The sequence below is a fragment of the Moschus berezovskii genome, chromosome 8 (genome assembly GCF_049115385.1).
Source record: "Moschus berezovskii isolate FMDL1 chromosome 8, NW_MosBer_1.0, whole genome shotgun sequence".
Taxonomy (NCBI): domain Eukaryota; kingdom Metazoa; phylum Chordata; class Mammalia; order Artiodactyla; family Moschidae; genus Moschus; species Moschus berezovskii.
In genome coordinates, this window is record NC_142467.1 from 106,243,476 (window position 1) to 106,267,373 (window position 23,898).

Genomic DNA, 23,898 nt, shown 5'->3' on the forward strand with positions numbered 1-23,898 from the left:
CTATCCCACACAAACAAACTTAAAAAAACCAGCAAGTAGGGCTGTTGTTAGGTTGTAGGTGTTCCAGCCGGGCTGGGAGTGGGTCCCCACGGTAAGGTGCCTTCTGTGTCACCCCTCCCCCCACTAAGATGATGGAGACTGTGCAGGTAGGAAACTTCTTTATTATTGGCCTTGATTCATCCATCATGTAGTGTCCAACGTGGATTACGTGTCCAGAGGATCAGTCTGGCACTCATCACCCCTGCCTGGCTGCAGCTGCCCCTCCAGTCCAGACGCCAGGACTTTGTCCATCACACCAGAGAACCCACACCCCAACAAGTTCATTCTTGGGGCACCAAGGGACAAGGCTGTCCTGGGATTGGACCCTCTGTCTCGCCCCTCATTTTCATCAGGGTTTCTGGGGAAGACTTGACTGGAGTCTAGACAAATCAGTCTCTTTTTGGTTTCATGATCATTTAGAAAACAGAAAAGACAAACATTTCACAGTCTTTAAAAAACAGGAGTCTGAGGAGGGAAGCCAGGGTCCTCTGTCTGGGGGAGAACCCCCCACCAGAGGCCTGAGCATCCGTGTCCCTTGAGGTCTGCAGACCTGGCCCTGTCTGGTCACTGGCCTGAGCCGTAGGGCCAGTTGAAAGTACTTCCTGACAGCAGCATGTCTCGAATCAGCGTCTCGATGGGCGTCTTGCCCACCAGGCGCATGAAGAACAGCTGGGAGATGAGGGAGGCCGGGACGGCTCGCAAGGCAGGGAGCCGCAGCAGCAGGCGCCCAAAGCGCTGGGGCTGCGATGGGTACTGGGCCCGCACGTACTCGGTGAGGGCCACCTGCGCTTTCTCCTGCAGGCTCTCCACGTGCGCTGGGTCTGAGAGGCCGCAGGCATCTAAGGGACAAGGGCAAGGTCAGAAGAAGAAGTGGCAGGAGGACACAGGACCCCAGGGCTGACCGCGGCTGCGGGACACCACTCAGGGCTGTTGGTACGGAGGAGGGCACTCAAGGGATGGGAGATGGGGCCTAGGGCACAAATGGGGGTGTCTAATATCTAAGGCAGTATTGGTCCCCAAGAGATATTAAGGTGGCCTCATCTGAGGATGATGACACAGGATGCAGACAGTTATGTCTCAAGGGTGGAAGGGCCCTGACTAAGGCATTTAACAGGGAGACAAGATCTAATCAAGCTTAAAAAGGAAGGAATTCCCTGGTGGTCTAGTGGTTAAGACTGCACTTCCACTGCAGGTGCTGTGGGTTCAGTCTCTGGTTGGGGAAGTTCTGCATGCCAGGAGGTGAGGCTGAACACACCCCAAACTTTTGCTCAAGGGGAAGAGGGGGCTGGCAAGGGGACTTGGGAAGAAAAGCAAAGCCTAGGGAGGGCATTCAGACACACGAAATAGACCTGCCCTGTGAGTGAAGGTGACTGGTAAGAGCTCTACGAATGTCGGGGCAGAGACAATGTCCTGGGTAAGTAAAGAGGGGCAAATCGGATAAAAGCCACCTCCCAGAGTAGCCTGGGTCTGGCTCCCGCATCCTCGGTTCCAGGAGACATCTAGTGGGATTTGGCTGCGGGAGGGTTACTGAAGACTAGAAAGGAACTAAGATGCCTCCGCCCCTAGGTGGGAGGGGCTTCAAGCCACACCCCCTACCCGATCCAGCTCGGCAGCGGGTGGCCCCTGGAGGCCTTCCCGGGGGCAGGTTGGGCGCCCTGGGTCAGTGGTCTAGGGTCCTAGGAATTAGGGAGCGAAGGGCCCAGGAGAGCCCAGAACCAGGTGTCAGAGCACCCCTGCCTTTCGTAAGTAGAAGGCAGTCCTCGATAAGTGATCAGTAACAAGTGGAGCATCTTGATTTGGCAGATGAGGGTCAGAGAGTTTAGGGAGAACAGAAATGAGTAAGTGACGGACAGAGCCAAGTGGGCAGACCTCCCCTCCCGCGGCCCCCCACCTGTCATTCTGCCGTCAGTGCTCACTGAGTGCGATGAACACCTTGATGAGGGGTGAAGAGGGGGGTCTCAGGGAGCCTGAGAATCAAGGAGGGAGGCTGTGGGGCCTTAAGACATGGAGCTGTGGGGGATCAAAGGTCTTAGGAAGGCCTGGGATCAGGGAGTGGGGCCATCACGGTGTCAGACCGCCTGCGTCGCCTCCTCCACTGTCCCCCAACAGCGCTAAAGGCGCATGCAGGGACGCAAGTCTGGCTATAAATCAGGAAGTGGAGGACTAGGGGTCCAGGGTCAGGGCCTAGGTCTCTCCCCTCCCCCACCCAGCCCCTCCCACGGCCAGAGCCCCCCCAGTCCAGGGCGTCTCACCAGGTGTGAAGAGCGCGATGGCCTTGAGGCAGCCATACTCCGCGGAGTCGACCTGCAAACGGCCTAGTTTGTCCACCTGTTCCTGGAAGGCGCGCACCTGGTCCATGAAGGCCACTGCACGCTCGGCGGCCATGGGCGCGGCATGCAGGCCGGCGGCGGCCAGCAGCGGCGCCGTGTGCAGGGGCAGCGCTGCCTGCGCCGCGTTCAGCACGAAGAGCTCGCTCCAGCTGAGGCGCAGCAGCGCCACCTGGTCGGCCACCGGCAGCTCGGGGAAGAAGGGCGCGTGGCGCGCCCACTCCACGGTGCTGAAGAGCAGCCGCGCCGCCAGCTCGCACACATTGTCGATGCCCAGCACGGCGCCCGCCGCGCCGCTCCCGGCTCCGAAAGCGCTTGCTGCTCCCGCACCGAAGCGCCCGGCCGCCGCGGGGTAGGGCTCAGCACGCAGCAGCTGCGCGATCAGCTCCGACACCGGCTGCCCCGGGAAAAGGTCTCCGCCGGCCACGGCCAGCGCAGAGCCAGGAGGGCTGCCCGAGGAGGCTGCCACGGTGCCGGGTAGCGAGTGCGGAATTCGGCCGCGCTGCACCGCTGTGAAGGGGAGACAGAGATGAATAGGTGGGGAGGGAGAAGGGGAGGAATATTGCCAGCCCGCAAGAAATGCGGAAGGTACAGGAGAGGGAGGCGGGGAGAGGGGACGGGGGAGGGGGGCAAGAATCAGGAGACGGGGAGTGAGGACACGGGAAACCAGAGGGGAGAGTGCGGTGCGAGGAAGTGGGGGAGGAATTAGGGGGAAAGTGGGCACCCCAGCATGGGGTGGGGCAAGTAGGGAGGAAGAAAGGTTGGAGATAAAATTATCAGAGGGTTACTCATTCCCTCTGAGCCAAGCCCCCCAACTCAGCCTTTCCCTGAACCCCCAATCTCTACCTCATGGGCACAATGCCTGTTGTGAGGACAGAGGCCAAGGTCTTGCAGGGCCCACCTTGCTCCACCCTATGCCCTCAGCCTGAGGTCGTGTCCAGCCACCATCAGACTACTTCTTTCAGAGAAGGAAGTGTGAGGGAGGGGGACCATCTCAGGTGGAAATGCGACCACCGGGTGAGGGCTAATTTAATTCACACATACCTGCCTCCCCCTCTTCTGGACTGTGAGCTCCCCTCTGCAGCCAGGGAAGCCAGACCTGTCAATCATGTCCTCATCTGTCAATCATAAGTCTAAGAGCTGATAATGGGTCTAGGGGGCAAGCACCTTCCTAGGACATGGGCACGTAGCCAGCCTACCCCTGAAACAAGTGATCAGTAGGGGCTGGCACTGATCTCTCCTATGGAAGTAGGCTATTTCTCTACCTCCCAGCCCCACCCTCCAGGTCATGGCCCCCTAGAGCAGGTCTCATCTGTCTGTCTCATCCCTCTGCTGTGACCTCAGTGTTAAGAATGAAATCCTGGTCAGTAACAAAAAGTCGCTATTAACAAAAAGTAGTGTTAGTCGCTCAGTCATGTCCGACTCCTTGCGATCCCACGGACTATAGGCCATAAGGCTCCTCTGTCCATGGGATTCTCCATACAAGAATCCTGGAGTGGATAGCCATTCCCTTCTCCAGGGGATCCTGACCCAGGGATTGAACCCAGTCAGCAGCAGGTGCTCAGTAAACATGAGATTCCATCAGTAGCTTTGCCTGTGATGGGGGAGGACCAATTGCTGGCCTTGGCCAGTGCCCCCAGGGATCATGTAGGTGACAAGAGGAAAGCTGAGGTGCAAGGAGGAAGGGTGGCTGCATGCCAGGCTGGCCTATGCCACAGTGGGCGGGGTGGAGGGGCTGACTGGGCTGGGTGCCAGGCAGAGACTAATTAATGAGCTTTAATAAGAAGGCATGCCCGGTCCCATCACCTCCATGAACTTCTGGTCAACCCACCAAGGAGCTGAGCGGGAAAGGGACACAAGTGGGAGCTGAGGGCTAGCAGAGCTGATCAGGGAAGCAGGGTTCAAGCCTTATCCCATGTGATTTGAAGTCTCAGGAGCCTCTGTTTGTCAAATGGGTGTAGCTGGGTTGAGGGCTGACAATGAATCCCAATCAACCTCTGGCTCACTTGGTTCTAAAGCCCACTGCCATCATTCATCCATCACCCGGCCACCCCAGGGTCTTTGCATTTGCTGTTCCTGCTCCTAAGAACCCCTTCCCCAGCTCCTCCTCCCCATTAAGCCCAGACTGTGTGGGTTCAAATCCCAACCACAATTAGATTGCTCTCTGTACTCTTTCCCCACCCATAAAAGTATGCAGCTGATAATAATCATGACGATGATAACACCAATCACTGAATTAAGTGAGAATGTATCTAACTGGCTTTGAAAAGCTTTGGGCACATGAAAGTGAAAGTGAAAGTCACTCAGTCGTGTCTGACTCTTTGGGACCCCACGGACTACACAGTCCATGGACTTCTCCAGGCCAGAATACTGGAGTGGGTAGCCTTTCCCTTTTCCAGGGGATCTTCCCAACTCAGGGATCGAAGCCAGGTCTCCCACATTGCAGGCACATTCTCTACCAGCTGAGCAACAAGGGAAGCCCAAGAATACTAGAGTGGGTAGCCTATCCCTTCTCCAGCAGATATTCCCAACCCAGGAATCAAACCAGGGATTCATAGTAAGAGCTAAATGGATAGTTAACTCAAGCCAAGAAATATTAAGCACCCTCTATGTTTTAGAACCTGGAGTAGGCCCTGGGGATGTGTCAGAAAACAAGACAGACAAAAGTTTCTGACCTTAAGGAGCAAATATTCTGATGGAGGAGCAAGCAAATTATAAAGCAAGATAGATGGCCCGAATAAAGGGGTTGCAAAGGGTAATCAGGAGGGCTTCTCAGAGGAGGTGGTGTTTCAGCAAATCTTAAAAGAAGGTGAGGGAGGAAGCCATGTAGGTGTCTGGGGGAGGTGTTCCAGACAGAGGGAACCACCTGTGCAAAGGCCAAGAGATAGGGCTGTGTTCAGGTCATGATCTGAGATTATTATTTCCACCTCGAGACTCTGAAGCCTGGATTTGATGTGGATTTTAGGTCAAATCCACAAGTGGAGACAAAATCCAGGTTGCAGGGGTGGGGATATGAGCAGTCACCCCCAACTTCACATGACCAAAGATAGTGATCAGATGATCTTAAGAGAAAGACTCTGGGCAGCTATTCCCAGCTTCTTTCACAGAGGCTCAGCAGAGAAGAAACCGACAATACAGCAGGAGACACAGAGAAGAACTGCCAGCCTGGCTCATAAGAGGCCAGACAGAGACATGAAGTCCAGCCTTGGGGCCGTCATTGAAATGGGCCGGATTCTGCTCCCTAGCCCAGTGCTTCACGTAGAAGTCTACGGTTCCACCTGAATTCTAAGAGTCATCGGTGGAGTTCTAGACCTAGCTGCCCTGCGCGGATCCACCCAAGTCCCCAGGGCAAGGACAAGAGGCTGGGCCTCCCTCTGGCTCCCAGCACCCCGGGTCAGGCGGAAGGGTGAGCTGCCCTTTGCCTTAGTCGGGTGAGTTCCTGCCTTGGGCAAACACAAGGCAGAGGGTGGAGGGAAAGCAAATCAAAAAAAAAAGTATACATCATTGTTCAGAAAGTGGTGGCCAGGCTAGAGGGCAGAGGGTTACCGGGGTAACTTCAGGTTCCCTGCCCCTAAGACCGGGTTGGGAGAGGTGGTGGGGAGAAAGGTTCTAACATGGGCCAGAGTTGGGGAGCCCCTTGCAGCCCAGTTCTGCTGCAGCCACGGATAATTGGATTCCTCCAGCCCAGGGCCAGATCCAGGCCCACGGGATCTCAGGATCGGTGGTAACCAGGTTAGCAGGCGCCAGACCCCGCCCTCCATGGCTCCCAGACCCCAAGAGAGGGAGCAAAGGGCAGGCCGCTTGTTCACCCCCTGCCCGCCCCACCCCTGCGGGTACTCACCTTCCTTCCTCATGCCCACCCGGAAGCACTTCTTGAGGCGGCAGTATTGGCACTGGTTCCGGTGATGCTGGTCGATCTGGCAGTCACGGTTGGATCTGTGGGCATGCAGAGGTCACCAAGGTGTTACCATGACACCGCCATTCTGGCCTGGGAGCCACCTCATGAGACATCTTAGAAGGCTGCACTTGGGAACCACCAGGACCGCCCCCATCCCTGCCAACAACCTGGGCTGGGCAGATGATCCCAAAGTGGCAGAGGTCAAGCCTGCAGGTGTGCAAAGAGCAAAGGACAATTTGGGGGAGTGGAGACAGATGAAGAGCAGTCTGTGGCAAAGTGGATTTGCATGCCAGGGAGGGTTATGCTGGAACTGTGTTTTGAAGGATGAATACAAGTTCCCCAGGTGACCAGAGGCAGTTCCTGGCAGAATGACAATGACAGCCAAAAGTTTTCCAGTTACATTTTACTCGGTCCTTGTCAGGCCAGGGGACAGGGTCTTTGTCCCCAGGGCACTATGAGAGCAGAGAACGCACATGGTCACTGAGCAAGACTTTGTGAGTTGACTAAGAGATGAGAACCCAGGCCAGTCCTCTATGGGGTCAAGCACCATGGAGCCCCCAACATTACTGCCTGACACAAGGCCACCATCAATGTATGAACAAACGAATGAATGAATGAACTCCTGTACCCCTCTAAGATGTCAAACCCCTTCTCTAGAAAGACCATCCAACACCTAACAGAGCCCAAGCAGCTTCCTCCAGGTGGTCCTCGGGGATTGCTGGTGCCTCTTCCAGGGATGGGACATGTGGCCCCACCTTCTGAAGCAATGAGTTCAGTCCAAGGTCAGTCGTAAGTTGGAGGGTTCAGGCCTTTGTTCTTCCACTGTCCCCAGCACCCTTTTTCCCCTTGGCCCCTGCTCTATGTTCCCTCCATATCTCTCTCCTCTGAGCCTTTTGAGGCCCAAACCGAGGGCTGGAGTCCCAGCTGGGCACCAATAGGGTACTCAGAGCTAGTCACAAAGTAAGACAAATACTTAATGAAGTTAAAAAGTAAACACATCTTAGCTGCGGACCCCCAAGGCCCGACCCTTGGGCAGCCACTTCTCCACTGAGCCTTGGTTTCCTCATCTGGAATTGGGAGGCCAGAGGCCAATTCTATATGGGATGCACTCATTCTGGAGAAAATGGGGAGTGCGTGTAGGGGGGGTGTCAAGACTTGGGCCCCACCTGGGAATGCCAGTGGCCAATTTTGGAGAGGTGAGGCTCCAGAGGCTCCTCTGCATCCTGCAGCACCAGCCTCCAAGCCCCCAGGAAGAGGCCCTACTAGGGCAAAGGGAGCTCAAGCAGAACCAGAACAAAGCCCAGCAGGCAGGCAGTGGGAGGGTCCTGGGCAGCCGGGTGGAAACAGCCAGGCCTGGGGCAGGCAGGCAGGGGCCTGGCTCGGGTCCCCGAGACTTCAGGGGAGGCCCTGAACCTTCTGCCTCAACTTCCCCAGTTGTAGAGTCAGGACAGATCTTCTGTCCCTCCAGATGGGGAAACAGTAAGTTCTACCTGTTATCCCACCTAAACAGCACATGCTTTGCCAGACCCACAGTCCAACTCTGCCTTCTCCCTGGGCTTCTGGCTTTCAGTCCAATTTGATCATTTTTGCTCACACACCTTCTTCTGTGGTTCCCTATTACTTTCACTCCAGAATTTCTGACCCACTTGGCTCTAACTTCTCCTATGCCTGGATGGCTTCACCTTACATCACTGATTCCCAATCCTGCCACTGAGTGTTTGCTAGAGCCACACTCTCTGCAGGAGTGCCCTTCGCTTCTACTTGCTAAACCCTCATGTTTCAAGGTCCACCTCCTGTGGCCTTCCTCTTTGACCCTCAGGCAGAGCTCCTTGTTCCTCGTGGGACCCCAGACCACCCTCCCTCTGGCCCAACCCAGACCCCACAGACTGGGACACCTGTGTCTCACTGTATCTCCCTCAAAATGGGAGAAGGCTGGCCTTGGAACTGGGGTCTTTTCTACGGAGCTCGCATCAAACCACCCACGTCAGGCCCCGAGGGGTCTTTGTTGATTTAACCTGAGGCTCAGAGAGAAGCAGTGACTTCTCCCTGTCACACAACACAGACCTTCTGAAGAACCTGCCGGTGCCAAACCAGGCCCCTCTCCATGGCCTCCATGCTCCCACTCTAAGGGAGCCTCTGGGACCCCCAAACCACCTGAGCCCCTCCCCGGCCCTCCCTAAAGACCCGGCCAGAGAGCACACAGTTACTCCAGCAGCAAGAATGAGGCCAAAGTCTGGTGGCCCAGTTAGCATTGGAGGAGGGAGTAAGCCAGCTCCGCACCATACAGAGCCACCCCCAACAGGCCAGATCTGGGGCCAAATTCCTGCTTCAGGTACCCAGGACCCCACCCAGTGGCCATGCCAACAAGCCCTCCATCAGCAGCTCCCCCCTGTGGAGGTCCTGACCCAGACTTGCCTGCCCCCCCCCCCCCCGACCTTCCCAACCCCTCAGTTCCCTTGCTAAGGCCCAAGTGGGCAGGGTCTCTCCCTGGGTGACTCAGGGCAGGTGCAAAGAGCTTTCTGGGCCTTAATTTTGCCCATGTGGAAAATGGGATCCTCCAAACTGGCTCTGCAGAGCCCAAGCATGTTCCTGGAGAATGCAGAGTAGGGGTTTGTCAACAGAGCAAAAGGGGACTCAGCAAAAAGTGATGGGAAAGGCGGGGTCCTGGCCTGGACTCCCAGTGAGAGCAGCTTCTCCCCTAGACCTAATGTCCCAGCGGGAACCAGAAAAAGCGAGGTCACGCGGGACCAGTGGGAACTCCAACCTAGGACAGCCCAGGGCTGCTTCTTGGAAACATTCATCCCCACCCAGTCTCAGAACCGACAAAAGTTTCAGGGATTTTCCAGGATCCCAGTTCTGCACCTACTCCTAGCTGGGGAGTGTAGAGGGGGGTGCAGGGCTGGAGCAGCCAAGATGCAGTCAAATCCAGCCGCAACCTCGGACCTCTTGCAGCAGTTTCCGGTGACCCAGGGCCCAGAGAGCGCCCAGGGGGGTTCCCCCTGACGGGCAGGCCCAACCCCCACAGCAGACGCGCCCCTCCAGCAGACGCGCCCCCCCTGCCCCGCCCCATGCGAAGGAAGCCGCCCAGTGCCATCTAGTTTCGCTCCAGCCGCCTCCTCAGTAGTAGTCAGGGCGACTTTGGAAGTGATATTTGACCCCAAGGGCGCGCCGTATCGATCCGCGCGGCCGCAGACAATGGCCCCCGGACACTGCGAGCTCCACAGTCCAAGTTCCACGTTCGATCCCCACCCGGTCCCCGGCGCGCGGAGATTCCCAAGGGAAGGGATGCCCTGCGATTAGGGACCCAACCCTGACTGCACCCCAACCCGTGGCCGCGCAGAGCTGACCCCTCTCCGGAGAATAGGAAGGGAGGGAGGAGGAGCGAGTAACTGGGGCGGCAGCCGCCAGGGACCACCTGATGGGGGGGACCTGCAACGATACAGCGCCGACTGTATACACAATCCCAGGAATGTGATGGAGAGGGGGCGAGGGACCTGTGCCCCGATCTCTGACGGCAAGTAGAGACCCAGGGAAGGTCAGCGCCAGGCCCAAGGTGACCGAGCAGGTCAGAGGCCCGGCCCGGGTGCCCGCGGCGGTGCGCTGAGAGGGGGCTCACCGGCAGGTGTAGCTGAGGTTGCGGCGGATGCTCCGCTTGAAGAAGCTCTTGCAGCCCTCGCAGGTGAAGACGCCGTAGTGCTTGCCGCTCGACTTGTCCCCGCACACCACGCAGTCCACCTGCAGCCCCGGCCGCTCCTCGTCGCCTGGCTCAGCGTCGCTGGCGGCACCGGGGGGTGAGGCCGAGTCTTCCTCCGCCGCGCGCGGGTAGCCGCCCGCCTTGTCCACGCCATTCGTGTCGCCGCCGCCCCCGGGGCCGCCCCAGCCGCCGGTCACCATGGCCATAGCCCCCGGGCAGCGGGGCCGGGGCGCCCCCTCCGCGTTTCTCCCTCGGGGCACCCCTCTCGGCCCGGGGGAGCCTAACCGGCGCGCATCCGGCCCCGGTGCGCGGGGGTCACCCGGTTGCACCCCCAAAAAAAGTTTTGCAGCAACTTCCTGCGGCCGGTCCGCGCGCCCGGGCGGAACTGGTCGGGCCGGTTCCAGGTCAACTTTCCCACGCGTGCGCGGGGCCGGGCCCCGGACCGGGGGGGCGCGCTAGAGGTGCTGGCCGGGGGCCCCGGGGACTCGCGCCCCGCCGCCCTGGGGCCCCGGCGGGGGAGCTCGGGCCATGGCCTGGCCCAGGCAGCGCAGGGGGTGCCCTCCGGCCTGGCCGCCGCTCGGCCAAGGGCTGCGGCCAACTTAGCGGGCTGCCATCCGAGCGCTGGAGGCCGGGGGGAAAGTTTGGCCGCAAGTTGCGCGGCCGCCCGCGGCGGGGGGGAGGGGCGGCGGGCGTGCGCCGGGGCCGGTCACCGCACCCCCTGAGTCCCCCAGGGTCCCCGGCGGCCGCTCGGGGCCTGCAGGCCCGCGGGCCGGCGCTTCCCGAGCTGCCGCCCCCGCTGCGGCCGCGCCCGCCCGGCCTGGGCCTGTGCCTGAGCCCGAGCCTCGCTCTCGCCGCCGACCCCGCGCGCCGGCCTCGCGCTGCGGCCGGTTTGACACACAACGTTCCATTCGCGGGGCGGGCGGGGGGCGGGGGCGGGGGCAGGGGCGCGCGCCGCGGGCTGGGGGCGGGCGCTCGTTGCCCCGGCGACGGCCGCCCTTATAAGGACATGGGTGGCCGTGCGCGGCGCCCGGCGCCCGGGCCGGCGGGAGGGGCTAGGGCGGAGCGCGGGGCCGCAAGGCCTGACCCTCCTCCCTCCTGCCTCCCGCTCCCTCGCTCACCCCACTCCCACCCCCGTCCTCGCCCGGCTCCAGCCTTAACCCCTGCCGGGCCGCGGCGGGAGCCTGGGCCACTGCTGCCCTCTGCCCTTCCGCAGCCTCGCCAAGATGTCTCTCTAAGGCCCTCCCCTCCACCTCCGGCCTTGGAAGTTGTGTAGCTCAACCGCCCTCGAGGCGCCCCTCGGCACCACCCCCTTGCATTCCCGGCAGAAGCAATAATGGGGGGCCGGTTGCACCGGGGGGCACGCCCCTGCGCAGTACACACACACACACACACACACCACACACCCCTCCTGGGGCATTTCTTTGCACAGTTGCATGATGGATTGTGTTTGCTTCCTCTTCCAGAAAGTCGCGGCGTCCGACCCCCACCCTACCCTTTCTCTGCTTGGGCTAACACCTGGTGTTCGGAATCTCCGGGGGGGAAGGGATGTTGTGGTCTGCGGCCGGCAGGGGCGCGAGGTCAGGGGGCCCCTCTCCAGAATTTCAGGCTTCTGGGGGCAGGGCGCCCACCCGCCCAGCGAGGCTGGAGGCGGCAGGAATGCCCACCACCCCTGCCGGGGGCCTGCCCCCTTTCCCCTTTAATTTCCTTTTCTTTCTGTGCTTCACAGAAAGAGCTTGACCAGGGGCCGACTGGATTACAGATGTCTCTTCCAGGCTCCCCAGAGTCTCCCGGCTGCTGCTCTGCCTCCATGTCACTGCCCCCAAGACCCCGGGTTGCGGCAGCCAGCATATATTAAACACCCTTTGTATGCTCTCCTGGCCGCCCTGGGCAAAGAAGCTTGAGCCTCTGCTTCTGAGCCTGTTAACCTTTAACCGGCTGGAAAAGCCCTTCCTGCAGTGACCTTTCACCTTGGAGTCCTGAAGGTCCAGGCCTTATCTCCGGCCCTGCCCTGGGCTAAGCTGGACATTCTGACACGTGGCTGGCCTCTGAGGGCTGCAGGCAGGAGAGAAGGGTCCTCTGCCCCCACAGGCTCCTACACTCTCCTCTCTCAGGAAGGTTCCTAGAGAAAAGCCATCCCCCTCTCCAACTGACATCTCAGGGGCATCCTCCCTGGCAAGGGCTGGAGATGTTTGGAGATCTTGGAGCAGTTAAGAGGATACCAAGGCTCTGGAGAAGCCAGGCAATGGATGCCCAGCCTGGGTATGAGGTGGTGGGGGACAGGTTTTAGCAAGTACAGAAAGCAAGAAGCACTAGGCTTAGACACGAGGAAGGACTTTCCAAGGGTCTGACTGGAGTGGAGTTCTCTACCCCATAACCTGCGTTGGGCTTGAATGGTTAAAGAGGACCCTTTAGGTCCTGTCAGTCCAGTGGTTAGGGCTCCGTGCTTCCACTGCAGGGGACATAGGGTCGATCCCTGGTCAGGGAATGAAGATCTCAGATGTCCCAAGTAAAAATCTCGCAGGCAGCAACCATGACCCGGGGCAGCCAAATTTTTTTTTTTTTTTTTTGGTTCTGCGGCCTAGGAATGGGAGGCGCTAGCTGAGTGTTTGGGGTGACGATGAGTGTCCTAGGTCCCTGGTCTGAACTTTCTAGGATCCTTGATGGGGGGAGACGTGGAGGTGGGTGTCTCAGAGATGAGAGCCAGAGACTTGTAAGGAAGAGAAGGCTCAAGGAGTCAGAGGGGGCACAGAGAAGGGAGGGGACAGGGAACTGGAGTTTGAGGGACACAAGCCTAGGGGAGGGGTCCGGTGGGAGACTGGAAGAAGGTCTGCCACAGATCCCGGAACCTCGAGGTGATCCAACCTTTGGGGGGGCCGCCCCGCCTCCGCCCAGGAACTCTAACGCCCCCGCAGCCCCTGGAGGCCCGGGTGCGGGGGTAGTGCTGAGGCCCGGCCCCGCCCACATGACCCCTGCCCGCGGCCCCGCGGTGACATTTGACCTTGCAGAGGCCGAGACCAGGGACAAAGAGGCCTGGGCCCATCTGCTGCGGGGCACCCGTGGGAACAGCAAGACCCGGCTCCCGGTGGCCTGGGAACCTGCCCCCGCACCCCAACGGCGACCTCAGCTCCCGCCCCCACCGCCGGGGCGAACTCCTTCCAACAGGTAACCTTGTCTCCTCTCGGCCCCACCCCCCCGGCCACGGGCAACCTAGTGAGACTCGGGGCTAAGGTCACTCTTAGACTCTTAGGGAGAGAGACGGACCGGAGGGTCGTACAGTCGGGTCCTCTGCCGGGCTACGGGCGACCTTGCCCGCCTGAGTTTCCCTGCTTTCTGCAAAGCCTGCCTCGGTCCGGAGATAGTGCTTATGGTTCGAAAGTCGCCAGCCCCCAGGGCTGGCCCGAGGTTCCTGTGGATCCGGAGGACCAGGTTGAGTCTCGGCGGCTGACTAGCGCCGACCTCAGGTCAGCCTTGCCCTGCCGGGCGAGAGGTAGCAGCGCTGCGCACACACCTGCACAGGTGCTGCCTGGAACCGCCCCCCCCCCCCGCAACCCGAACCTCACCCCCACCAGGCTGGGAATGAAAATCTATCTAATCCGCGTCTTGAATTTCAGCTACCACCCAGGAGGGGACAGCTGGCCACTAATCCGGGGCGTCTGGGTCCAGCCTAACCCCCTTCTCCCAACTCTGCCAGACTCTGGTGGAAGGTTAAGGGGCGTGGCCTATGTAAATAAGATGCTAATCACTTGCCTGCTATTAATCTGATACTGGCACCTCCCAGAGCTCCCATCTCATGCAGGTGAAACTGGCAACTTTTCAGACTGACCAAGAGCCATCCAGACTCTCTAGGGCAGTGTACTTCTTTGCCCATGGTTAGCAAACCTGAGTTCCTCAACAACAGCTGTATAACCCCCCTGAGATCTTACTTGCAGAGTTTCTTCCCTTTGCTCACCACCCTAAAGCCCTTTACCTTAGCTCCACATTGCTTGAATGCAAGTTCTAAGGCCACCTCTGATTCCCCCTTCCCCCTCCCTCCACTCAGGGAGCAATGCTCTTCCAGCTAATATTCCACATGCTGAATTGTTCAGTCCTCAGTCTTCCTTCTGGGTTATGGGTATCTTCCTCTTAGGAATATCCTTCAGACCAAACCTAGCATTTCCTTGGGAAGCGGGTGGGCAGGAGAAAGTGTGCCCTGCCCCAGTGGACACCTTGCTGGGCTTCTGGAGACAGATAAGGGTTGGAATTTCAGCTCTGGCTATGTAACCTCACTGAACCCTGAATGCCCCCAGCCTGTCATGGGAATCTTGTCTCCACACCCCAAGTTGCTTCTGCCAGGACCCCTTCTGACATGTCTCTTCTCATGCCACATGGTGTCAGACCAAAGATCCTGAGTCTTTCTCAAATGCCAACCCCCTCCCCAACAAACCCCAGACACTCAGGTATATCAGCCCTCATCACACAGAACATGCCTCAACATGCAAAGTCATGCCACATGACACAATGTCACTCCAGAACAGTTTATAATGTGACCTGTCACAACTATCTGGCATGTCCAGACATGGCCAGAGTAGGGCCTAGAGAAAGGTCTCCCCAGGCCGGGAAGGCGGGCAGGAAAGTCTGGACCTCCCCAGGGCCCTTGCGGTGGCTTCTAACACTGCCAGCTCCTCTGCCTGTCGGGCTTCCATTAGTGTCATCTGCTGTTCCAGCTTCCGCCGTTGCTCTTCCTGCTTCCGGTGGGCACCTCGGAAGGCCATGACCAAGGTGCTGAAGGGAGAAGGAGGCTGAGCCAGGAAACAGCCCCCCATTCCACCCAAGACAAGGGCTCTGTACTCCCAGCCCCAGACAGGAAGTCTTTGAGATTGGGTCTTCCAGGGGTCCCAGCATCACTCAGCAGGGGCTGACACACATCAGGCACCAGAGGAGGTGTGGAATGGATTGAACCTGCACCCACCTTATTGGGGGGAAGCTGTGGCCCAGAGAGAGCCAGGGATGCCTCTGAGGTTACACAGAGAGACCCACCTGTGAGCTTTGCATAAATCACTGTTCAGCTCAGTACTCTGAGCACATCTGGCTCGTCCCTTCCGAGCCACCTCTTCGAGCTCTTCCCGCAGAGACTGCAGCTGCTCCCGCAGGCCCAGAGCCCTGGTACAAGGGTGGAGAGAGAGGAACTCACAGACATAGCCACTCCTGTCTGCCTTCCCCACTCCCACCCACCTGCCCAAGATGTTTCTGTGTGAATACAATTGTACACCAAGTCTTCCACTGTACACAACACCCCAGTGGGCTTTCACATATTACCCCTACCCAGGCCACACACACCCCAGCACAGTCCCCAGGCACACACCGAGTGAGTGATGCTGACAGTTCCTGGGTCACTTCTTCTGGGTCCCGCGCTTTGCTCAGTTGGCCTCCGTCAATACCCCTGCTGCCACCAGGGACAGCAAGAGGACCCTGAGGGAGGCAGAAGGGAGGGTAGTGACATTGACCTAGGCTGAGAGTGTGTTCAGCCCAAGCTGGACACTGAAGTCATCACAGACTGTGGTGGCTACAGTCCCTGCTCTTACAGAGCCCCCAGTCTTATGAGATACCCCAATAAGGATACAGTTGTTCCCTAACAAGGGAAATAACAAGAGATCTCATTTTCAGGCAGTTCACGGGGACTTCCTAGAGAAGGTGATGCCTGAGCTCAGACCTGTAGGAAGTCAAGGACTTAGACAAAGAGGAAAGTGGCTGGTGTTCCTCGCAGGGGCGCAGCACTTAGAAAAAGGCATGGAGGTAGAAGAGACGATTCAAAGGAGGGTTCCAGAAGCCTCTAAGGCTTTAAACAGAGGATAGATATGATTAGACAGTAGGGGCAAGAAGGAAAGCCTCGGAGTAAGCTGGAGCCAGATTTAGGAAAATACGAGGCATGAACTGGAGCTGTTGGAGAGGGGAACGGGGAGTATGAATAGCCTGGGGGTGGGAAGTAGAAGGGACAGGTGTGACTGGAAGACACTAAATCCCTTGGGGCTTATTGGGCTCAATACTCTCAAAGGAAGAAACTCTGAAGTACAAGCGTGAACTTTCACATGCATTTTTCCCATTCGGCTCCTTTTTGTGGTGCAGAAATGGAAACCGAGGCTCAAAGGAGGCTAGGAGTAGCCAGGACCACACAGCCAGTAGTACATTGCTACCCCGCCAGGCCAGGCAGGGCCACTCACCTGGGACCACCCCTCTTCATCTCCGCTGCTCCCACCTCCACTGCTGTCTCCACCACTGCTGTTGGCCCCAGCAGTCCGAAGCTGTGCCCGCTCCCAGCGCAGCTGCTCCAGCAGAAGCACATGGGCTGGGCCCTGGGCTCGGAGGGCAGCCTCCCGCAGTTCCAGAGCCCGCTTCTCCCGCCGCACCAGCTGTAGCCTCAGCATCAGGTCCGCCAGAGTCTCCTGAGAGACCAAGGAGAGGGTAGAAAATTTGTGCCTTGAAGGTCAACTGTTGAGAAAACTGAGCTTCTAGGAGGTGCCCACTGAGGGCTGCTCAGGCAAGAATCCTAACCCTTACCTTGATCTTGCATGACAGGAAAAATCCTTCCATAAAAACTATAGCTGTAGAAATAGCCATTCAGAGAGAGCAAGTGTCTTAGACAAAGTCAAGTTAGCAACTCAATGGTAGCATCTGAAGTTTCTCCAAATTCAGAACCTCAGCTCTTTCATGTGTGTGATAGCTGCTCAGTCATGTCTGACTCTTTTGCAACCCCATGAACTGTAGCCCTCCAGGCTGCTCTGTCCATGGAATTCTCCAGGCAAGACTACTGGAATGGGGTGCCATTCCCTTCTCCAGGGGATCTTCCCGACCCATGAATCGAACTCGGGTCTCCTGCATTGGCAGGCGGATTCTTTACCTCCTGAGTTACCAGAGAAGCCCCCAGCTCTTCATGCCAGGTTACAAATTTCAAACAATATCCAGCAAAACTCCCCCTTACTACTTGATCCCCTAATCGCATCTCACTCAAACTCAGCAAAGGATTTGGTCCCACCAGGAAAAATTGACACAATGACCACAGCCCCTGTGTACCCGTGTGGCCGCCAGGTCCTGCTGGATCTGCATCTTCTCCAACCGGGGCAAGGCTGGGCCAGGCTGGGCCCCCAGAATGGCCTGTACCATGGCTTCTGCATGGGGCACGGTAGATATGGGCACCCAGGTGGAGCCAGGCTCAGGGGGAATCTTCACCAGAGCACGGCGTTCCTGGAGACGCTGAACATAGCCCTGGAGCTGGGAAGCCACCTCCTGTGATGTGGGCTTATCCACGCTGCTGCCTTCGGGACTACAGGAAACAGAAGAGGCCTGTGTCAACACTGGTCAGCATGGCTATGCTAACTTCATCTTCCATCTTACTGACCATGATGGTTCCTTCCTATGCCATCTATGGTAGGCACGGTCAAACTAACACGGTGGGCACCATAGTGTAAACCCAAACAGGCAACATCAGCCCACTGATGATCATTCATCGGTGATGAATGATGAATGAACGCCACCATGCCAATGGGCACAGTCACTCACACCATCATGGGGAAGCCATCACGCCAACTCGGTGAGCACCACTGCTCAACCTGCCAACCCTGTTATGCAGCATTATGACAACCCCTATGGGTACCAGCATCATGCTAACCCCATCAAGCACCATCATACCACCTAATCAGTGGGCACCACCATCCATCTTCATGCCACCCTGGTGGGTCCCATACCAACCCCAATGGCTGTCACCACCACGTCAACTTTGTTGAGTAGAAAACAGCCAACTCCAGCAGGCCTAATGCCAACCATAGGAGCCACGCCAACCCCCAATATAGGGCCAGTTCTGGGAGCCCCATTCTGCAACCAGAGCCCCACTCTCTGGCCCACCCAGTCCCCAGGGTTCCCAAGGCTACCTTGGATATGGATCCTGCAGTATCACTCCATCCATGGCAGCCTTCTCTTGGACTAGGAGCCTCTGAGCTTCCTTCTCAGCTGCCTCCAAGTCATCCATGAAGGCTTCTTTTCCAGCTCCTGGGTCTGCCTCCCGGAGAGTGAGTAAGGCTCCATATGCCTCCTCACAGTGTTCACTGTGGGACAGCAGTTCTGAGCACTCCAGCATACCCTTCTTGCTACGCAGGTGACATCCCCACTTGCTCGTGGATCTTTCACTCCTCCTCCTAACCCCAACCCTGGGAGTTTGCAAATTCCTTCAGCACTCTGGGACAAAAATTGCCTTGAGTTAATTTCCACAGCAAGGGCAAATACTTTTCTGAGAGGGCTCCGTCTCTCTCTGGGAATTAGGACTGTCCTCTGGGGATATCCATTTCCTTCCCAGGCAGTGACTCATGGGTGGGGCGCACTGACCTGTACTGCAAGGCTAGACGCAGCGCGGTGGCCTCAGCCTCCCGCTGGCCCAGCTGCATGCTGAGGCCCTCACACCGGCCCTTGTATTCCTGGAGAACAGCTGACAGCAGGCGGTTGAAGCATTTGAGCTTCTCAATGTTCCTGCCTCCGGAGGTGGGGAAAGGGGAAAAGTGAGTGACTTGGAAGGGCAGTTAGGACACCATTGATTTCCACCCTTCCCCACCCCACCCCCACTCCAGCTCCAGACTCTTGGCTTTATATCCCAGCTGGGAGGCACCAGTGCCCTTATGAGCTCAGCATTTGTGACGCTAACCCTCGGAGTTGCTCCATCTGGGCTTCCATGATGTGCATCTCAGGAGCAAGGGGCTGGGTTGGGAGAAACCCAAGCATCTGGGTGCTGGAATCACTCTGCAGGCGCCGGAGCAGGGGGTGAGCCCGGGAGAAGGGATCCTGTCAAAAAGAGGTGACTTGATTCACCCAGAATTTTCACTGAGAGCCTAGCATCATGGGTTTAGGCCTTTTCCAATCCCCAAAGCTATTGGAACACATGACCAAGATTTGAGTCTCATGGCCCCAAACCCTAAGGATCTGAAACAGACCATGGTCTTTAGCTTCACACACTCACCTGTGAGCCCCAGGTCTCTACATCAGCCCCAGAGCTGCTGGAACCACTACCTGAGCCACCTGCTTGGTCACAGGAAGGAGGTGGAAAGGGCTCCAGCCTCAGCAGGGAATCCTGCAGCTCCTGGACCTGTGGGGAAGTGGGGAATGTAAGGCTGGGGTGACTCCAACCACCTGCCATTCTTCCCTAAGACCTGTTCTTGGAGCAGTGGCAACAGCACTGGCTGGAAGGTAGGACCCCCCAGATTTTCATCCTGCCAAATACCTTCTTGTACAACCTTGGGCAAGTCATTCAGCCATGACTTGTTGGTCGCCCATTCAGTCATGAAGTGCCTGAATCGAGACTTCTCTTTTCAGATGTCTAATAGGTACATGAAAAGATGCTCATCATCACTAATCTTTGCATGCGTGCATGCTCAGTCACTTCAGTCGTGTCTGACTCTTTGTGACCCTACGGACTGTAGCCTGCCAGGTTCCTCTGGCATGAGAGTCCATGGGACTCTCCAGGCAAAAAAAGAAAAAATACTGGAGTGGGTTGCCATGCTGTCCTCCAGGGGATCTTCCCAACCCAGAGATCGAACCTGTGGCTCCTGCATTGCAGGCAGATTCTTTACTGCTGAGCCACTGGGGAAACCTCACTAATCCTTAGGAAAATACAAAGCAAAACCACAATGAGATACCACCTTACATCAGTTAGAATGGCAAGCATCAAAAAGACAAGAGAGGGACTTCGCTGGCAGTCCAGTGGTTAGGACTCCGCGCTTCCACTGCAGGAGGCAGGGGTTCGATCACTGGTCGGGGGAACTAAGATCCTGCATGCCTTGCTGAGTGGCGCGACCAAAAGAAAAAAAGAATGCAGAAGATAAGTGTAGGCGAGGATGTGGAGAAAAGGGAACCTTCGTGCACTGTTGTTGAGAATATAAATGGGTGCAATCACTATGGAAAAAAGTATGGCAGTTCCTCAAAAAAGTAAAAATAGAAGGACTATATGATACAGCAATTCCATTTCTGGATATTTCTCTGTAGGAAACCAAAATGCTAACTCGAAAAGACATCTGCACCCACATGTTCATTGCAGCATTATTTACAAGAGCCAAGACACAGAAGCAACCTAAGTGTCCACTGATGGATGAATGGATAAGAAGTAAGTATATTTATAGAATGAAATATTATTCGTCTGTGAAAAAGGAATCTTGCCATTTGGGACAATATAGAAGGACCTTGGTGCAGGAGCCGCAGGAGATATGGGTTCGATCCCTGGGTTAGGAAGATCCCCTGGAGGAGGAAATGGCAACCCACTCCAGTATTCTTGCTTGGAGAATTCCATGGACAGAGGAACCTGGTGGGCTACAGTCCATGGGGTCACAAAGAGTTGGACACGACTGAAGTGACTTAGCACGCACACAGAAGGACCTTAAAGGCACTATGCTAAGTGAAATAAGTCAGTCAGATAAAGACAAATAGTACATGATCGCACTTATATGTGGAGTCTAAAATAAAACAAGGGAGTCCCCTGGTGGTCCAGTGGTTAGGACTCTGTGCTTTAACTGCTGTGGCCTGGGGTTCAACCCCTGGTCGTGAACTGAGATCCTACAAGCCATGTAGCAGGGCACAGATAGATGATAGGTTAAAATTTTTAAAAATTGAACTCACAGATACAGGGAACATGTTGGTGGTTGCTAGAGTTGGGGGGAGAGGTCAGGGAGGTAACATTTTTTCTAAAAAAGACTTCTCTTTCCCAGCTGAGAAATAGGCTCCACTCCTAGTGCTGGGCTTCTGCAGCCCAGGTCTCACAATCTGTGTCCCTCCTGCCCTGACATCACCTGGGCTCTGGACTCGGACATAAAACTGTCCCTTTAATGGCCCCATGTGGGTGGCTCAGGCATCTTGAGCTGATTAAGGCCTAAGAGCTCTAGTCTCCCTTCCTCCAAACCTGCCCCTCCTACAGGCTCCCTATGTCTCACTTCCAGTCTCTAAGGCTCCCAATCCAGGTTTCGTCCTCTGCCCCTCTCTAGCTTTCACATCCCACCTGCCAGCTCCATCTTCAGCATCCCCCCAATCTGCCCAGTTCTCACCGTCTCCACAACGTTGCCACCTCCTGATCTCCAGGATGCCACCTTCTCCCGCCACAAGCCGTTCCTCCCAAAGTCGCCAGAGGGCGCCTGTGAGCACCTGCATCTCGTCTCCACCCTTCTTTGCTCAGAGCCCTCCGTGCCTCCCAACTCACTCAGAGCAAAAGTTCAAATCCTCCTTGAGGCCCACAAGACCCTCCAGGATCTGCTCCCATCACCTCAGTGCCCTTGTCTCCTCCTGCTCAGCCCCATACTGGCCTCCTCACTGTTTCTTGAACACACTAATCACACACCAACCTCCAGCCTTTGCATATACTGTTCCTTTTGCTAAAATTCTCTTCCCCAGTTCCTTACATGGTTCCTTCCTTGCCTCCCTGTGGTCTTTATTCAAGTGTCATTTCTTCGGTGGGCCTCTCTGATCCTCTTAACTAAACTTGCAAGGGACCTTTGTCTCTTTGGGGTTGCTGACAAAGGTCCATATAGTCAAGCTATGATTTTTCCATTAGTCAATTATGGATATGAGAGTTGGACCATAAAAAAAGCTGAGCGCCACAGAATTGATGCTTTTGAACTGTAGTGTTGGATAAGACTCTTGAGAGTACCTTGGACTGCAAGGAGATCAAACCAGTCGATCCTAAAAGAAATCAGCCATGAATACTCATTGGAAGGACTGATGCTGAAGTCTAAGCTCCGATACTTTGGCCATCTGATACAAAGAGCCGACTCATTGGAAATGACCCTGATGCTGGGAAAGATTGAAGGCAGGAGGAGAAGAGGGTGACAGAGGATGAGATGGTTAGATAGCATCACCAACTCAATGGACTTAAGTTTGAGCAAACTCTGGGAGATGGTGAAAGACAGAGAAGCCTGGTGTGCTGCAGTCCATGGGGTTGCAAAGAATTGGACACGACTGAGCAACTGAACAACAGCAAGGCAAGTCAAAGCTCAAAAAAAATCTTCACAAATGAACAAATGATTCAATGTGTCTTATGTCAGGCCTGCCTCCGTCCCATCAGGGATCCCTGGGAGGCAGCCCTGCCCTACTCACCTCTCTCTGCAGCATCTCCTTCTCAGCCTGGAAGGCCTTCAGGGAGTTCTGTGTGCGGATCAGCTCATCCTCCCGGCTGCGCAGGGCCAAACGCAGCCAGGCATTCCTTTCAGCCAATCGGGCTGCCTCACGCTGGCAGCTCCCAGCCCCCTCCTGCTCCAAGCAGGGCTCTGGTGCCCCCTCACTTCTGTCCTTTGCCTCCACTGGCCCAGGACAGTTTGGGGGCCGGTGGCGCCAGGCAGCAGCAGCTGCTTCCAGAGAGCTCAGCGCTTGCTGGAGAGTCTGAAATACATCAGGTCCAGAGGGGACACTCTCCCCGTCCCGTGGGGCGGCCTCTGGGGCCTGGTGGGTTTCCTCATGGGGCTGCCCCTCAGGGGCTGGGGCTGGTCCCCTGCTAGAGTCCCCATCACCTTCTTTGTCAGTCCTGTGAAGAGGTGAGAGATGGAAATTTCTGGAAATGGGGTCATCTGGGGTAGCTAACACATGGAGGGTTTGTAACAAGGCTAGGACCGCAGGGCCTTGAAAGTCAGGCCAAGGGCAATGGGAGCCATGGCATGTGTGTGAGTCGGGGAGGGACGTAAAACCATCCATGCGTGGGAAGGATGTGCCAGGCCTGCAGTGGGGCACACAGACCAAGTGGGCCTTACCTGCTCTCCAAGCCCTGCCCTTTGGCTTCCACCTCAGGGCCCAACAGCTCCAGCCTGGTGCTATCGTGAGATGCCACAGGGCCTGGCTCAGAGCTCCCACTGGCTGCCTCAGCCTCCTCTGAACTCTCTGCCACAGGGTCCAGCTCACCCTGCAAATGATCCCCAGGGCTGAGCTCTGAGCCAAGCAGATCTGGGTGTTGAAGTCTTGCAGGGTTGGGTGTGGCAGGGAGAGGGAACACTTACGGGCAGAGCGTGTCTCCCTCGCCGGCTTCGGGGCCGTGTGGCCCTGGCACTCATTGTTATCCAGAAATCAGTGTCTTCTGAATCCTCTTTTATCCTCACCCACTAAAACCACAACCTGACTTCAGCTCAAAGCAAATGACAACCTCAATTTCCTCTTCTGTAAAATGGGCGTTGATTTCACTTCTCCAAAAGGATCTTGAGTTATCAATGTGGATTTGGCACATTTGAATGCCTCCCTTGATGGTCAGCTCACTACCTATCAAGGTTGCCCTGACCTCTTCCTTCTTATCTGTCTCCTTTATTTTCCTCTCTCTCTTTGCTCCCCTCTCTCCCCTATCTGGGCTTGGGAGGAGGAGTTCAACAGTCCTCTCTCCTCCCCAGGGCTCTCCTGAACCAGAGATTCTAATCCTGGGATTTGGTTCCCTCAGCCCGCTCTACTTCCCTGTTCTCCTGGGGGGTACCTTGGTCAGAAAACCAAGTCCCTGGACATTCTTGGGGTCACTCTAGCCACTGCCCGCTCAAGCTTGGGCTGGCCAAGGCCAGCCTGGGAGGGGCCGGGAAACAGGAAGCCCCCTCCCCTGGCCATGTGACTTGCTATTGTGTAGTTTCCTCCTCAAGGACAGCGGTTTCCTCCAGCCCTAGCAACAGGACACATGCCCAGCTCCAGAGATGTCAGTCCCTCCTCGCCTCTGCTTCCAAGGCCGCGGCTCCTCCAACTCTGACCCTTAGACTTTATTTCTTGGAAGCTAGAGTGCCCCTCTGGGCGGACGCTCTTCGCCTGGCTTCCCTGTGGACTTCTTTTCCCTGACTGTCCCTTCAGCATCCGAGTTCTCATTCCACTTCAAGTCACAGACAGACCTGGGGTTGGGACCCCTGAGTAAGCGATGCTCCCTTCTGAGCCTCAGTTTTTTTGTCTTCCTTCAGTGTCATGGGAGGTTTTTGTTTTGTTTTCAAAAC

At 56.8% G+C, this 23,898-nt stretch overlaps 2 protein-coding genes across 3 annotated transcripts; both read right to left on the reverse strand.

Moving 5' to 3' along the window:
• Window positions 1-143: 143 nt before the first annotated feature.
• NR2F6 (nuclear receptor subfamily 2 group F member 6) lies at window positions 144-10,849 on the reverse strand. Its single transcript, XM_055430270.2, has 4 exons — window positions 9,881-10,849; window positions 6,208-6,302; window positions 2,292-2,876; window positions 144-878 (listed from the first exon to the last, which is right to left on the reverse strand). Exons 1-4 carry the CDS (start codon window positions 10,162-10,164, stop codon window positions 604-606), a joined length of 1,239 nt encoding a protein of 412 aa, XP_055286245.1. The 5' UTR covers window positions 10,165-10,849; the 3' UTR covers window positions 144-603.
• A 3,609-nt stretch (window positions 10,850-14,458) lies between these two features.
• Window positions 14,459-23,473, reverse strand: USHBP1 (USH1 protein network component harmonin binding protein 1). 2 transcript variants are annotated; one of them, XM_055430901.2, is made up of 12 exons: window positions 22,942-23,473; window positions 22,699-22,847; window positions 22,052-22,475; window positions 18,936-19,061; window positions 18,624-18,760; window positions 18,311-18,451; window positions 17,860-18,033; window positions 17,006-17,255; window positions 16,156-16,377; window positions 15,300-15,406; window positions 14,975-15,097; window positions 14,459-14,719 (listed from the first exon to the last, which is right to left on the reverse strand). In XM_055430901.2, exons 1-12 carry the CDS (start codon window positions 22,993-22,995, stop codon window positions 14,530-14,532), a joined length of 2,097 nt encoding a protein of 698 aa, XP_055286876.2. In that variant the 5' UTR covers window positions 22,996-23,473; the 3' UTR covers window positions 14,459-14,529. The 2 variants fall into 2 exon arrangements, with proteins under 2 accessions (XP_055286876.2, XP_088695283.1); XM_088839157.1 differs by having other exon boundaries at window positions 17,860-18,099.
• Window positions 23,474-23,898: the final 425 nt, after the last annotated feature.